The 13333-nt window shown below is 51.9% G+C and overlaps 3 protein-coding genes across 3 annotated transcripts; 1 reads left to right on the top strand and 2 right to left on the bottom strand.

Annotated features, from left to right (window-relative positions):
* Nucleotides 1–1029: 1029 nt before the first annotated feature.
* Nucleotides 1030–8346, bottom strand: Aud_002047 (type I iterative polyketide synthase; the record flags this gene model as incomplete). The annotated part of the gene is made up of 1 exon (XM_043296049.1): nucleotides 1030–8346. One exon carries the CDS (start codon nucleotides 8344–8346, stop codon nucleotides 1030–1032), a length of 7317 nt encoding a protein of 2438 aa, XP_043151984.1.
* Nucleotides 8347–10224: 1878 nt separating this feature from the next.
* Aud_002046 (cytochrome P450) lies at nucleotides 10225–11847 on the top strand (the record flags this gene model as incomplete). The annotated part of the gene is made up of 3 exons (XM_043296048.1): nucleotides 10225–11136; nucleotides 11186–11637; nucleotides 11688–11847. 3 exons carry the CDS (start codon nucleotides 10225–10227, stop codon nucleotides 11845–11847), a joined length of 1524 nt encoding a protein of 507 aa, XP_043151983.1.
* A 46-nt stretch (nucleotides 11848–11893) lies between these two features.
* On the bottom strand, nucleotides 11894–12963 carry Aud_002045 (cytochrome P450; the record flags this gene model as incomplete). Its single annotated transcript, XM_043296047.1, has 2 exons — nucleotides 11894–12330; nucleotides 12387–12963. The coding sequence occupies 2 exons, from the start codon at nucleotides 12961–12963 to the stop codon at nucleotides 11894–11896; spliced, it is 1014 nt and encodes a 337-aa protein (XP_043151982.1).
* Between the last annotated feature and the right edge of the window lie 370 nt (nucleotides 12964–13333).

The following is a 13333-nucleotide window of genomic DNA, read 5'->3' as shown; positions in this document are numbered from 1 at the left end:
AGGAGCTATCAACAAGTGGACTGTATAGTTTACCTCTTTCAACCTCCAAGAGCAATTGTACCGCACTAAAGTTCGGGTGCATGGGAGACGTTGCTTAAGCCGCGGCTAAGGTCCAGACCGAGAGGAACCGCACTGAGTTCCTGCGTAAGAAAGAAGCTGTCATGCTCTGGGACCATCCAGGTTATCCCTGCAGAAGAAAGGAGTCGTCAAACTATGGGATTACAGTAGGACATCTAGAAGGAGCCCGGAAGGCCCTAGTGCGCGGGATCCTCTGGTGGGTTTCCAGTTATGGACCCAACCCTACTGTATCATTAGAGCAGACATTACAAGTACATAACGATGGCAACTATGTCATAGTCATTCGAACAGTCAGGGTTGCAAAGCTCGGTACGGCCAAGCGAGTACCTCGGCTCAATACCGCATTCGTAGACTGTTGGTTACATTGGCCGCACTATGAGCTAGATTCAATGCACCGTTGCCACTGGGCTTTCCCAGAAGTTTATAGGGAAGTGACACTACCCATATCCCTTTGCTTGGGGTTGGGGTCGTATCAGCTTCATAGACGACACAATGATGACGTTCTCGTCTTTCTTGGTTTTCTCGATTTCTCCTTAGGTAACCCATGAGCAGCGAAACACAAATGAGCCACTGAGCCTCCTCCATCCTCAAACAAGACAAATTCCAATATAGGGGCCGCCTAGTCATGGTCAATGAGGGTTGATTCTGATGGAAGTGGTGGTGTGGTGTGGCTATATATTGTATATCTAGAAGCCATGATGTAGGAGGAGTGGATAGAGTATATAGGTATATTAAGGAATAGCTAGCACAGCTAGCTACTTTAAGAGTGAGTTAAGGTGATATATATCCCCCCCCCCCCCCTTTTTTTTTTTACTTGGGTGGCAGTCCAGGCAGCTAGGAATTAGAAGTATTACTTTCTCCCCCCTTTTCGTAGCTATAGTTATATGGCTTATGTTATCTTCCATCGAGGGATCTAGTAGGATCGATCTTAATTAATTATGTCATCTAAAATCAGTAAATAAACTTCTCTGTTACCTCTTGGAGAACCTCACCCACGGACGACCCTGCAAGAATAAGAACAACTGAAACTTTCACTCCAACCTCCCTGGAAAACCATCCACCCAACTGTGCCGCTACTATAGAGTCAACACCAAGTTCGTTGAACAGGGTGTCATCGGTGATCTCCACCGCAGACTGCAGCAGCGCCTGGAGATATCTGGTAAAGTGCTGGCTCAGGATACCTCGTACAGCCGTGACGGCAGACGCAGTTTGTTTGGCACGCTCGAGTTGAATGCTCAACGAAGTGTCCTCTGCGTCTGCTTTAACAACATGGTTTTCTTGCCTTGCTCTCCGTGACAAGGCAAGCATATTAGACATTGCCGGGTTGAACGAGTGGCTGGCTTCCCATACCTTATAGTCTGGACTGCAGGTATCAGGGCAGAGTCCAGCTGTAACCACACGAGATCTACTACCAACAGGATGTCCAGCCAGGATAGCCTCCGCAAGAATCTCCGATATGTCGTCCCCGTCTAAGGCATCAATACTCAATCCGGGCCCAAGGCAAAGTACACTTGCGGGAAGACCGGACATTGCTCTCTGATAAGCAAGTGCTGAGAGATATTCAGTTACGGCGTACTGTTGCGGATCTTGTTTGACCGGGTAGCGACCAACGCCCAAAAAGAAGTCTAGACTGGGGGAGTCATAGAACTGCGACAGGGCTTTGGCCCTCTCAATCGTGTTCGCTCGCGCCATATCAGGCGTGATGCCAGTGTCGAGTTCGCCGTTGAACACAACCCCCTGGACCGACGGCAACGTTGGATGGCTGCGGATCGCAAGCACAGTGTGTACAAGATCTTCTTTAGGGGGGACTGTGATGACTTCTGCGCCACCAGATGCAATAGCGGATACCCATTGGGCGTTTTCAGAGAGTGGTGCGACAAGAACTAAATGCTGCGCGCCATGGCAAACAAGCCATTCGGCGACAACCCTTCCCAGGGCTTCGGGAAGCCCCCAGAGAACGTAGGTGCTCTGTGGGGACAAAGACACCTCATCGCTCGCTGGGTGAATCTGTGCTCTGATCGGCGTCCCGTCGCCAGCTAGCCAATCAATCACAGTTGCTGGCCCTATATCAACTTCTCCAGAAAGTAATTTGGTCACAGAGCATACTGGGAAAGTGGTGTCCTTCGGGTAAAACCACCCAGATACACTCTCTAGGGCAGTAGGTATACTGGACGCAGGAACATGTGTTTGTGAATGTGTCGTCGCTGGGGCCTGATAGAATGAACCGATATCAAAATGCCGAGTACTCGGAAACAAGCTGCAGATACGATTCTGCCCGTTGTCATTGTTGGCATGATGGAAAACAACCGCCCCCACTTTAGATACTGGGAGCATTTGCCTTAGTCGATGAGTAGGCGTACGCTCAGGGATATAAATCACACCCTGTTTCTTGGCTTTGGCGGATACCTTGTGAGTGATGGCTAGTATCTCGATCTTATGCAAGGGTGCGAGGGAATTTAGGATGTGGAGGCAGGTAACATCAGGTTCCAAAACCAATATTACAGAACCAGGTTCTGTCTGAGATAAGATGCCTTTTGCGATCAACATACCCAATGTATTCGCAAGGAAACCAGGTTCTTCTGCGGCAGAAACAGACGGCGGTACGACCCAACACCATGAAGGGGGAGTATGTACCCGCATCGCATTGCGCTCAGAGAGTGCGAGGACGCGGCAGCAGTCACCCTTTCCTGCCAGAGGATGTTCAGAGTTGTTATGGCTGGAAGCTAATCCTATCGAGAGATAGCAAACCCCAACCCCTTCAATCTTGATACTGTGTGCTGTTGAGAAATGAACCTTGACTTCGACTGTGGTCGTGGAGATACCAGGTAGAGGTCGGGTGGACTGGTATGCATGGAGGCGAGCAGTCTGCTCCTCAACAGTTTCGACATGTTCGAGTTGCAGGACAGAATATTGCTTGTCCCGGTTGAGTAAAACAACGTCTTCAACTTGAAGGTGGGCAGCCAGGCGCCGCTGATTCATACGTTCGGAATATGTATGGCGCGGCACATACAGAACCCCTTTCTCAGACAGTCGCAGCTGGGACTCTAGAGGCGGACCAGTATTTATCCTTGAACTCTCTCGAGGATCAGTACGGACGAGCTGCATCAGGAGCGTCGTCACAGTACTAACATTTTCCTTGGAGGCCGAACTGGATGGGAGCTCGAGGTACTGGAACATTGTGTCTGGATGCTCCATTGAGAGACCACAGAGAAGGCCTGCTGTAACGGCTTTGGAGAGGGAGACGGGCATTCCAGCGTCAGAGCAGGAGGAAACCCAAAGTAGTTTGCTCGCGCCAGCGAACAATCGTCGTAATATTCTCGTCTCATCTCCGGGGCTCGAACAAGCTCTTGGTTTTAAAGAGTCCGTAATGACAACCACCACCGGCGCAGGACTCCCCTTCGTAAATTCAATCTTGCTGAAATGCTCGACTAGCACCATATGTCGAAAGCTTTCATGAACAGCGAGCCAAGTTCGATCCATCCACGTACTCCGCGTCGCTGCAATCACCAAATCGGGATGCTCGTTCCATGAGAACGAAAGGTTTCGCATGAGGTGAGCCGTGGGATCACCTGCCTGGCATACCATGATCGAGAGGCCGGATATTGCCTCGTCATGAATTGGGGTTATGCTATCAATTCCACTAAAACCGTGATCGATGAGGAGATCGTTCCATGCCTCGCGGGTGCGGACAGGCCCATGAGGTGGGTGTTCTGCGTCGTTATCTTGCCAAGCGCTTAAAGGGAGTAGGAGATTTCGGTGAATCAAGTGGGGATTGGTGTCTTCAAGCACGAGGAAGTAACCCCCTTTTTTGAGGAGGCGGCGAAGCATTGTGAGGGTGTTGGTTAAGGACTTTGTGTAGTAGAGGGCTTGATGTACAATGACGAGATCGACGGAACCTGGTTCAAATGACTGGTCTTCCAGATTTTGTTCCTGGATAAATGGTTGTGCAGGTGGCTTCGTGCTCGTTGCTATCATCGACCTGTTGACGACTGCCCGTGTGTAGGTTTTGTAGCCAGTCCCAATCTCCCTCAGCACGCGGCTTGTCACTCGATCCGTTCCACTACTTGTCACCTCCAGAATATTCATCTCAGGATAAAGCGCTGCCAACTGTCCTACCAGCGACACGAATCGGTCATACCATGGGGCGAAGTCCTGCAAATTCGCGGCGTAGTACTGGTCCAGAAGCTCAACAGAAGGAGCTTGAGTCTCGCAATCAGAGTCAAACAGACTTTTCCACCCCTCGCCAATCATTGCAAGAGGGCTAAGTGCAGGTGCGCAGATATTCTCAAGATTTCTCTCCAACCAGTCCGGTCGACAGACGGGATCCGTCCCCCTCCTGACATGGATTAGGACATGGTCAGCCCAGTTTAAAAACGCAGCCTTTGCTCCCGATAGACCCTTCCGATGCTTCTGCACATGTTTCTCACATAGAGCTCGCAGATGCAGAAGAGCGAGCTGCTCACGACCCATCAGCGTACTGATGGCCCCCGGCCGGCATAACACTTTCCCGCCTGCTGCTGCGCTGGGTTGCAGAGGTATCCAGTCCATCCTGCTAAACAAACTAGGTAGGGTGGGGTTATTCGCGGTTCGATTCAGGTGAAGTCCCTCGCAAGATACCACACACTCATCATTCGACCGGAAAATGTCTATCGCGCCGGTGATTTGGCCTGGAGCTTTGGTAAGGAGTGCGGCGTCAATGGTCAGGGTTTCACTGTCTGCTGGTCGCATAGTCGGGTTAATGGCCACATTGGAGATCTTTGAAATTCTGTACAGTGACTTGGTTACTTTGTCCACCATTCTGGAAATTGAGGCTGCTAAGAGTGTCTGAAATGCGTGATCGATCGTAGCGGGGTGGATGTGTAAGGCTGGCTGATTCTTGCTATCTGGATGGGTCATTGTGGCCGAGGCGGCTTTTCGGTTGCAAGAAAGGGTAGACAAACGTTTGAAATCACCAGCTCTGTCGTGGCCGAGAGCAGATAGATGGGAGTAGAATTCGCTGACATCCATCGGGTTGAGCGCTGCTGGTGGAAATCGTGCAGGCAGAGCTCGCGCGTCAGGCGCGCCGTAGATAGTTTTGAATCGACCGGAGGCCACGCGACAGAGCTCGCCATGAACTGCTGCTTGACAAGCAAATTTTCCTGTTGCGCAGGGTCCGTCTGATTCTACCTCCACAGCGAACAGTGTCTCAAGCCCGGCCTGGTCAGACGGGACAGGTACATCTTGGTAGATTTCAAGTTCATGAAGCTCGATTACTTGGACCGGAGATGCCCCTGCCCCCGCAATAGCCGCTTCAACCATCATGGCGACATACGTTGCCGGTGAAAGAACGGACTTTTCATTCAGTCTATATCCATGTATCCAAGGAAGCTCCTCAGGACGTAAGTAGTTCCTCCAACGGCGCTCTCCCTGGCCAGAAGTCGGAAGCACTCCACCTAACAATGCATTGGGTGGATTGCGACCATGTAAACGAGCTCGGGATAATCTCGACTCGGCCCAGTAGGTCTGGCTATGGTCAAAGGGGTAACGTGGCAGGCCCTTTACCACAGCTCCCGAAGCATTGGTATTGAATGCGTTGACATATGCCTGTACATCAAGCCCCCCAGGACCAAAAACAGTCCACAGCTCCCCAATCGCGGCGGCAAACGATTGAATGCCCGGTTGGGCTCTCTTTGCCAGGCATAAGTACGGCAGATCTGTTGGTCTTGGCATCTCCTCGAGGATCTGGTTCACTGGCCCACGCATCACAGGATGTGGACCAACCTCAATGACACAGTCATATTTGGTCTCTAGAGATTGGAGCGCAACAGCAACGGCTTGCGAGAAAGAAACCGACTTCAGCATATTGGCTACCCAGTATTCGTTTGCTTTATCACCACGCGTGACACTAAGGTCCACCCCGGGGTACACGGTTGAGAACCAGCGCACCGGCGAGCTCGGCTTCCTTGGTTGAATTTTGCAAGCTTCCATCGCCCGCCTGTACACCTCCGCGCTCAACTGCATATGGTGCGAATGGTACGCAGTATCAACATGGAGAGGGTGCACGGCTTGCCCCAAACTAGACAGCAACCAGACTAGTTCGTCGATGGCCTCACGGTCGCCGGACAGCGTCACACTTGTAGGGGAGTTGTAGGCTGCAATTTGAATCTTTCCAGCATATTGAGGGAGGCTGGAGATTGCCTCTGCTTGTTTCCAATTGAGCATCACGGCGATCATGCTCCCGGGTTTCTGTTGGTGCTGAGACTGTTGGATCGCCCAACCTCGTAGATAGGCAACCCGGATCGTGTCTGCGAGGTCCAGCATTCCAGCCGCGTACGCGGCGGCGATCTCGCCAGAGGAGTGGCCGATCACGCTATCAAATTGGAGCCCAAGGTTACGAAGGAGGTTAGTTTGGACAATCTGAATGGCCGTGCGGAGGGGTTGTGAGACGCTAGCTTCATGAATTCGTGAGTCTTCGTCGGGGGCTGCCAGTTCAGTCATGAGGTCGAAGTTGGGCCGGTATTGCAGAGGTAGCGAATTGAGGGCTTGCTGCATATCGGCCATCCACTTCTGGGCCCGCGGACTTGTCTTGATGAGATCGAGGCCCATCTGCGGCCACTGTGCCCCCTGGCCAGTAAATATGCCCAGGATACGGGAGTTAAGCTGAGACTGCACATGGCGACGAAGGTTGGCGGGCATATGGCCACCGGACCGGCGGAATATCTCCTGTGTAATTTGGTCTCTGAGCTCGTCTGCTGAGGTGGTGGCAAACATCACGCGGTATTTATGACATGAACGCCGTGTCATCAGGGTCAAAGCAAGGTCCGTGAGGTTGATCGTTGGGTTGTCATCGAGAAATTGGAGGAGATCCTTCAGCACCATTCCTAATGAGAGTTCAGAGGCTGCCGAAACAGCAAAAGGGAGAAGGCAAGCGCCCACTTCATCTTCTCTGCGGCGCCGAGTTGAGGATGGTAGAGCATAGCTTTCGAGAATGGCATGGACATTAGCACCGCCAAAGCCAAATGAATTCACTGATGCGCGGCGAGGTACCCCGGGTGGCAGGCTCGGCCATGGGACACGTTCATTTGGCACTCGCAGTCGAGATAGATAAGGTACGATCCGAGGGTTGGGCGAGGAGAGCAGCAGGTTCGGAGCAATCTCCCCATGCTGCAAACACAATGACGCCTTGATCAGCCCAGCCAAGCCAGCTGTCGCTTCTGTATGACCAATCACAGTCTTGATCGAACCAACATGCAGGACTTGAGAGTCTTCCGGTGCGGCATCCCCAAAGAAAGCCCCATAAATAGCACTGGCTTCCTGGGGGTCTCCTGCCTGCGTCCCGGTCCCGTGCGCCTCAAAATATTGACATCTGTGCTGGGCATTCTTTGGGTCAAGACCGATACTGGCGTAAGTCGACTCGATCAGGTGCTGCTGTGCTTCTCCGTTCGGCATCGTGATACCCATTGTCCGACCGTCGCTGTTCACTCCTGTAGCCCGAATCACACACTCAATCTCGTCCCCGGTAGCAATAGCATCGCTCAGTCGTTTTAGAACCACCGAGGCAACCCCCTCTCCTCGCGCGTAGCCATCGGCGGATGCATCCCACATCTGCGACCGGCCTGTAGCAGATAGCATCCCTGTTTTTGCATCGGCTATATAGGGATTTGGAGATAGAATTAGATTACTTCCCACCGCGACGGCCATCGCACAGTCACCTTTTCTTAATGCCTCGACAGCCAGATGAACAGCCAGCAAGCTGGAGGAGCATCCGGTATCCACAGAGAATGATGGCCCAGTCCAGTTGAAAAAGTATGAGATTCGGTTTGCCATGATCGCGGGTGAGTTTCCGGTGACCGTGTACGGAGGAATCGAATCTGGATCTGCAAATTGTATCTGGCTGTAATCGGTACGGAGGAAGCCACAGTAGACCCCCGTAGGTGATCCCTGTAAGAGATCGAGTCTATGCCCGCCGGCATCGAGGGAATCATAAACAGTCTCTAGAAGCAGGCGTTGTTGCGGATCCAGGGCAGCTGCTTCCGCTGGGGAGATGTTGAAGAAAGGAGCGTCAAAGGCTCGTATATCTTCCTCTATGAAATACGACTCGGTCACGCTTGTTGCGCCGTGCTGTTGACTGTTTGGATGGTAAAATGCATCCACGTTGAATCGGCCACTGGGAACTTTGGAGGCGACATTTCGCGGATTCCGAATAAGATCCCAGAGACGAGCCGGTGAGGAGGAAGATCCAGGAAAGCGACATCCTGTTCCGACAATGGCTATGGGTTCGAGAGACATTAGGAAAAAGCGATGTAGACTGACAGAATCAGACAGACGACGAGAGACTGACCCATCAATATTAACTGGCTTGGGTGCCCACTTCGGCTAAGTCGATCTCCTTGGGCATCCACGATTTAGGACGTGTTATGCAAGGGTTTTATCTTCTTGGAAAGTCCAGACTTTTATCTCAAATATTGTGCGCTATGTATCTGAGAATTGTAAACCCAACCAACCTTACACATCCTTCCCCTTGCTCCACTAGTAGTTTCTCCCCACTTCAAATGATGCACAATGTACTTTGCTCGCTTCGACAGCCAGTTGTCTTTGTACGTTATTGGGGAATACTGCGACTGCGGCACTGGTATCTGTATCGCCATCGCCACCAGGTTTCACTGGGCTCTCGCTTCAAGAAAGCGCTGAGAAGCAAGAACAGATTTGAGACGACAATTAAAGCTTTGCAAGAAAATATACCCGTCACGACCCCAGCGGGAGTTTGTCTTGGGTATTGAACAGTCCATCAAGCCTCCCTCTCCTACTTGCAGTCATCTCTACAGCCCCCTAAATACAACCTCCAAAACACAAGCCACCATTGTCCAGAGCCCCATCACCACATTACTACGAAAGACATAATGCCCGCTTCTTGGATCCTTCGCATCGAATCTCCTCATCTGGTCCACACACCCAATGATCCAGACTCCCATCCAAGAGACCCATAACCAAACTGAACCCAAAGGGTATAGTGCCCAACACAGTGCACCCGCCACTATCGTTGCTAGAGCCACAAGTACGCCATGAATGTGTTGTCCCGCAAGCGTGTAAAGTGAGTTCACACCCAGCTTCTTGTCGTCGACGATATCTTGGTAACTGTAGGCGGTATTGAAGTAGAGAGTCCATGTGAAGACAACTAGGCAAAGCGGCAGACTGGACCTTACAAGTGCAGTGAAGGAGTCTAGATGGGGGTAGATCGAGGCGCGGCCAAAGAGGACCGGACAAGATGCTGTCAGACCGAGAACGTATTGGGGATAAATACCAATTCGGTGAGCGAGCGGCCTTTTGCAGTATGGATATATCAAGGTTCCCAACGTAGGGGGAATTATGGAGTGCAACCTACAGTCACGCACAGTCAGTCAAGCTTGGTAAGAGGAGAGGGGGGACTGCTGTGATTACGAACACATATCGTCCATCCATCATCCAATACAAGAACGTCGTGGCTATGCCAGCTTGAAACAGCATCCAGACCATGGCTTCTTCAGTGCGGAGTCTGCCTGCAGCCAAGGGACGATCCTTGGTGCGTGCGACGCGAGCGTCGATGTCTCGATCAACCCAGTCATTCCACACCATGCCCGCCCCGGAAAAGATATATGCTGCCAAGGAACAGAAAAGAACCCGGCTAAGAATGAACTGGACGGAGATGTGGTTGGGGTCTTCGCGAAGTCGTGTACTTCCGGCAAGAAGCGTCGACCATACTGTGCCTTGTTAGGGCCGACTGGCAAAGGGGCTAAGGTGGTCAAACCTCCTGCAAAGAGGCAGAGAAATGAGTTATACTTATCATATCGCGAGATACGGATAAGGTCCCACGATATCTGGCGTAGGGACCGGCTTTGGGCTGTGGGAGAGCGAACCATTGTGGCGAAGCGTCGAAGCGGCTGTGACCAGCAAATCAATTGATGATAGACCAACCTCTTATATATGCATTCTTGGCAACGGTGAGTGCGTCCTTCGCTAACCAGCCCTTACACGCCCACATCATAAGTACCCACGACTGATGATGCCGCTTATGCAAGGGCGTCACCACGTCCACACCGCTGTTTCAGCAGAGACTTCGAAATCACCTAAATAGAAAGATGCCATGTCATATTCTCAGTGCCTAGCAAACCCTCAACGCCCGTGATCAAGATGCAGAGCCCATTCTCGGCCACGCTTTTCCTCACCATCCTCCTCCCTCTAGTCCTCACAATAGCCCTGAACCATCTCGCTCGTTTCTGGTTCCCTTCCGAACGTCGACCGAAGGACATCTCGTGGATAGGCCGCCGATCAGGATTGCTCAGCTCGTTCCGTGCTTGCCTTGGTCAATGGCGCTACAATCCAACCCTCCTCGAAGCCGGCTACGAAGCTTTCAATAAGACGGGCCGAGCCTTTCTCATGCCCCTCATTAGTTTCGAACCCATCGTCATTCTCCCCCAAGAGCACATAAAATGGATTATTGACCAACCGCCGACCGTGCTGTGCCCGCGTCGGGCCGCATACACCCGGATGGGAGTGCGTTACGTGGCGCCTGGCTTCACGCCTGCGATTAGCGAAATTTTGCACAGCGCGATCAAACTCCACCTAAACAAGAAATTTGACAACTTGAAGGCGGAGATGTATGATCAAATGAGCTGGGCCATCGATAGGAGCTTTGGTACTGCGGACTGTGTGAGTAAAGTGTCCCTAGCTCGCGCGTTGCGGTACACGGTCTACCATACGTTGGTTCCCGTGCTGGCGGGCCGTGAGCTAGCCAAGAATGAGCGCTTCGTAGAGGCCATCATATCGAGTTCACAGTGGTTTGGAGCAGCGTCAACGGTGGTCGGGCAATGTTTACCCCCGCCTGCCAGAGGTGTCATCGGATGGGTGCTGCAGAAGCCCATCGGGTATGTCCAACGGCGTTACCTTAGGTATCTGATGCCGATTGTGAGAGAAAGATTGAGGAGACTGCAGGAGGAAACAGAGGTACCGGAAGACATGGTCACTTGGTTGTGTCAGGTCATTCTCACGACTAGGGGCGCTGACGGTGCGGAGGAGATGTTTGCAGATGCCTTCAACTTGTTGGTATGCTTGTCCGCGAATTCCCCTTGCTCATCATGATTTAACAACCCAGCTTGGCGCTGCGTTTACAAGTACCGTGTTAACGGCCCACCACACCTTGCTTGACATACTCGGCTCAAGCACAAAGGACGACATTTACCAAACTCTTCGAAGCGAGGCTGAGGCGACGTTGGATAACCCGGCGAAATGGTCCGATCCAACTGCTATTCTCCAGTTGCACTACATAGATAGTACACTTCGAGAGAGTCTTCGGCGGGCACCGCCTACCTCCATGGCCCTTTTGCGCGAGGTCGTTCCCGGAGACGGGCTGATGCTGCCAAATGGTCAATTTCTTAACAAAGGCAGCTGGCTGGCCGTCCCTTCGATCCCCATCCACCGCGACAAGCAATTCTATGAGAGCCCAAGCGAGTTTAAGCCTTTCCGGTTCGTACAGGACGGGAAGCCGGCCTCCTGTGTATCAACAAGCGACACATTTCTGTCTTTTGGACACGGTCGTTCAGCCTGGTGAGTTTGGGTATCTCCCTTAATTTCCTGGCAAGTCTAACCGTATCCAGTGCTGGAAGACAGTTCGCAACTCGCATATTGAAAATGGTGATTGCGTACATTGTCGTACATTACGACATTGAAGCGATTGATGGACGGCCTGCCAACTTCTTTATGGGGGAACATGCAGTGCCGCCAGATGTGGTAGTGAGTGTGAGAAGAAGAATATAGTGTCAAACGGTGCATCAGTTTTGTTTGGTAGACTAGTAATCCCTAATTACAAAGACACCTCTTCCTTCCTCCTTCTCACAGCAACCCTAGCAACGGGGTCTGCACTCGTAATGGAACCAACAGTGAAGACCTTGGGCTGATCCACAAGTTTGATGTCGTATTTCATCAAAATGTGACAAAGCGCAAGCTTAGTCTCGGCGGCCGCGAAGAATCGGCCAGGACAGCCATGCGCCCCATGTCCAAATCCGATATGGTTGACGCTCGTCGCTACAAAATGTGCAGCATGCTGTTGGGTGGGCGTCTGGCGCATCTTGTAGAACCGGTAAGGGTCAAAATGCGCCGCGTTGGGGTAGACCTCTTCCTCCCAGTGATTGTGTTGTGAAATCATCAGCAAGTCTCCTTTTTCGATTGTGAGGCCGTCGTTGTCTCCAGGGTCACACGAAGGGAGGCAGATCTTCTCAGTCGCATAGCGCCGCATGTTTACTATATCATCAGCCTATTCACCTCGTGGTGTCAATACTAGTGACAGAAAGTCTCACCTAAACCTGTGGGCTTCAATCGCTGACTCTCTTTCATGACACTATCCATCAACATTAGCTGGTGCACTGCCCCCTTATTCCAAAACTCTCTTGCCCTTCCATCCGCTCGGACGTCAATAATCTCCTTCCTCAGCTCCTCTACTAGCCCCGGTCTCGCCACTATATCGTATAACACTTGCGTAAAAAAATCCGAGGTGTTATGCATGGCCGATAGTGCCAGGGTGAGCTGTATTACGGCTGGATCGTATTTGCGTCCGCGTGCACATTCTTCCGCCCAGGTGATTGTATCCAGGTAAATTGGTGGCTCGAGGCCCTCGGCTATGCATCGCTCTCTTTCCGCTCTTCGCGCTATGATAATGGGTTCAATGAGCGTCCGGGCTTTGGCTATCTCACCACGAAGCAATTTACATGCGGGGAGAAACCACCCAACCAGCGGACGGAGGAGTGATGGGTACACGCGAAGCTCGCGCACGGCGCTGAATGCATGAAGAGTTATGCTGCGTGACAGGGCGAGCCAGGTTGGATTGTGGGAAAAGCTGCGGCCAAGGAAGATGCGTGCAGATTGCTGGGAGATCATGTCAAGGATGGTGGACTTGACGCTGATTTCGTGCCATTCTAACGATAAGTAAGCAACGGAAGGCCAATTGAGGAAGGGTACCAAAGAGCTATCGCACCTGGATTATCTGTCCAGCTCTGCTGTAAGGCATCACTCGCTTCCTCGGATAGAGGCCCAATTAAATCAGCCAATTGATGCGTTAGTTTCTGACGAATGATGTAGCTCATAATCTCTTTTCCCACTTGATCCATCTCAAAGACGTTCAGGCCAGCGACGTTGGGGAGCATTGTCTACGAATCAAGGTCAGTCCGGAGAAGAGATTAGACTAGTTGCTCTACCTACGTGGACCCTGTAAGCGTGAAAGTCAAATCTCTTATCGTTTCGTATGGCG

The sequence above is a fragment of the Aspergillus udagawae genome, assembly GCF_001078395.1.
Source record: "Aspergillus udagawae IFM 46973 DNA, scaffold_10, whole genome shotgun sequence".
Classification (NCBI taxonomy): Eukaryota; Fungi; Ascomycota; class Eurotiomycetes; order Eurotiales; family Aspergillaceae; genus Aspergillus; species Aspergillus udagawae.
The sequence above is the reverse complement of the archived record's forward strand: the minus strand, read 5'-3'. Positions and strand labels throughout refer to the sequence as shown.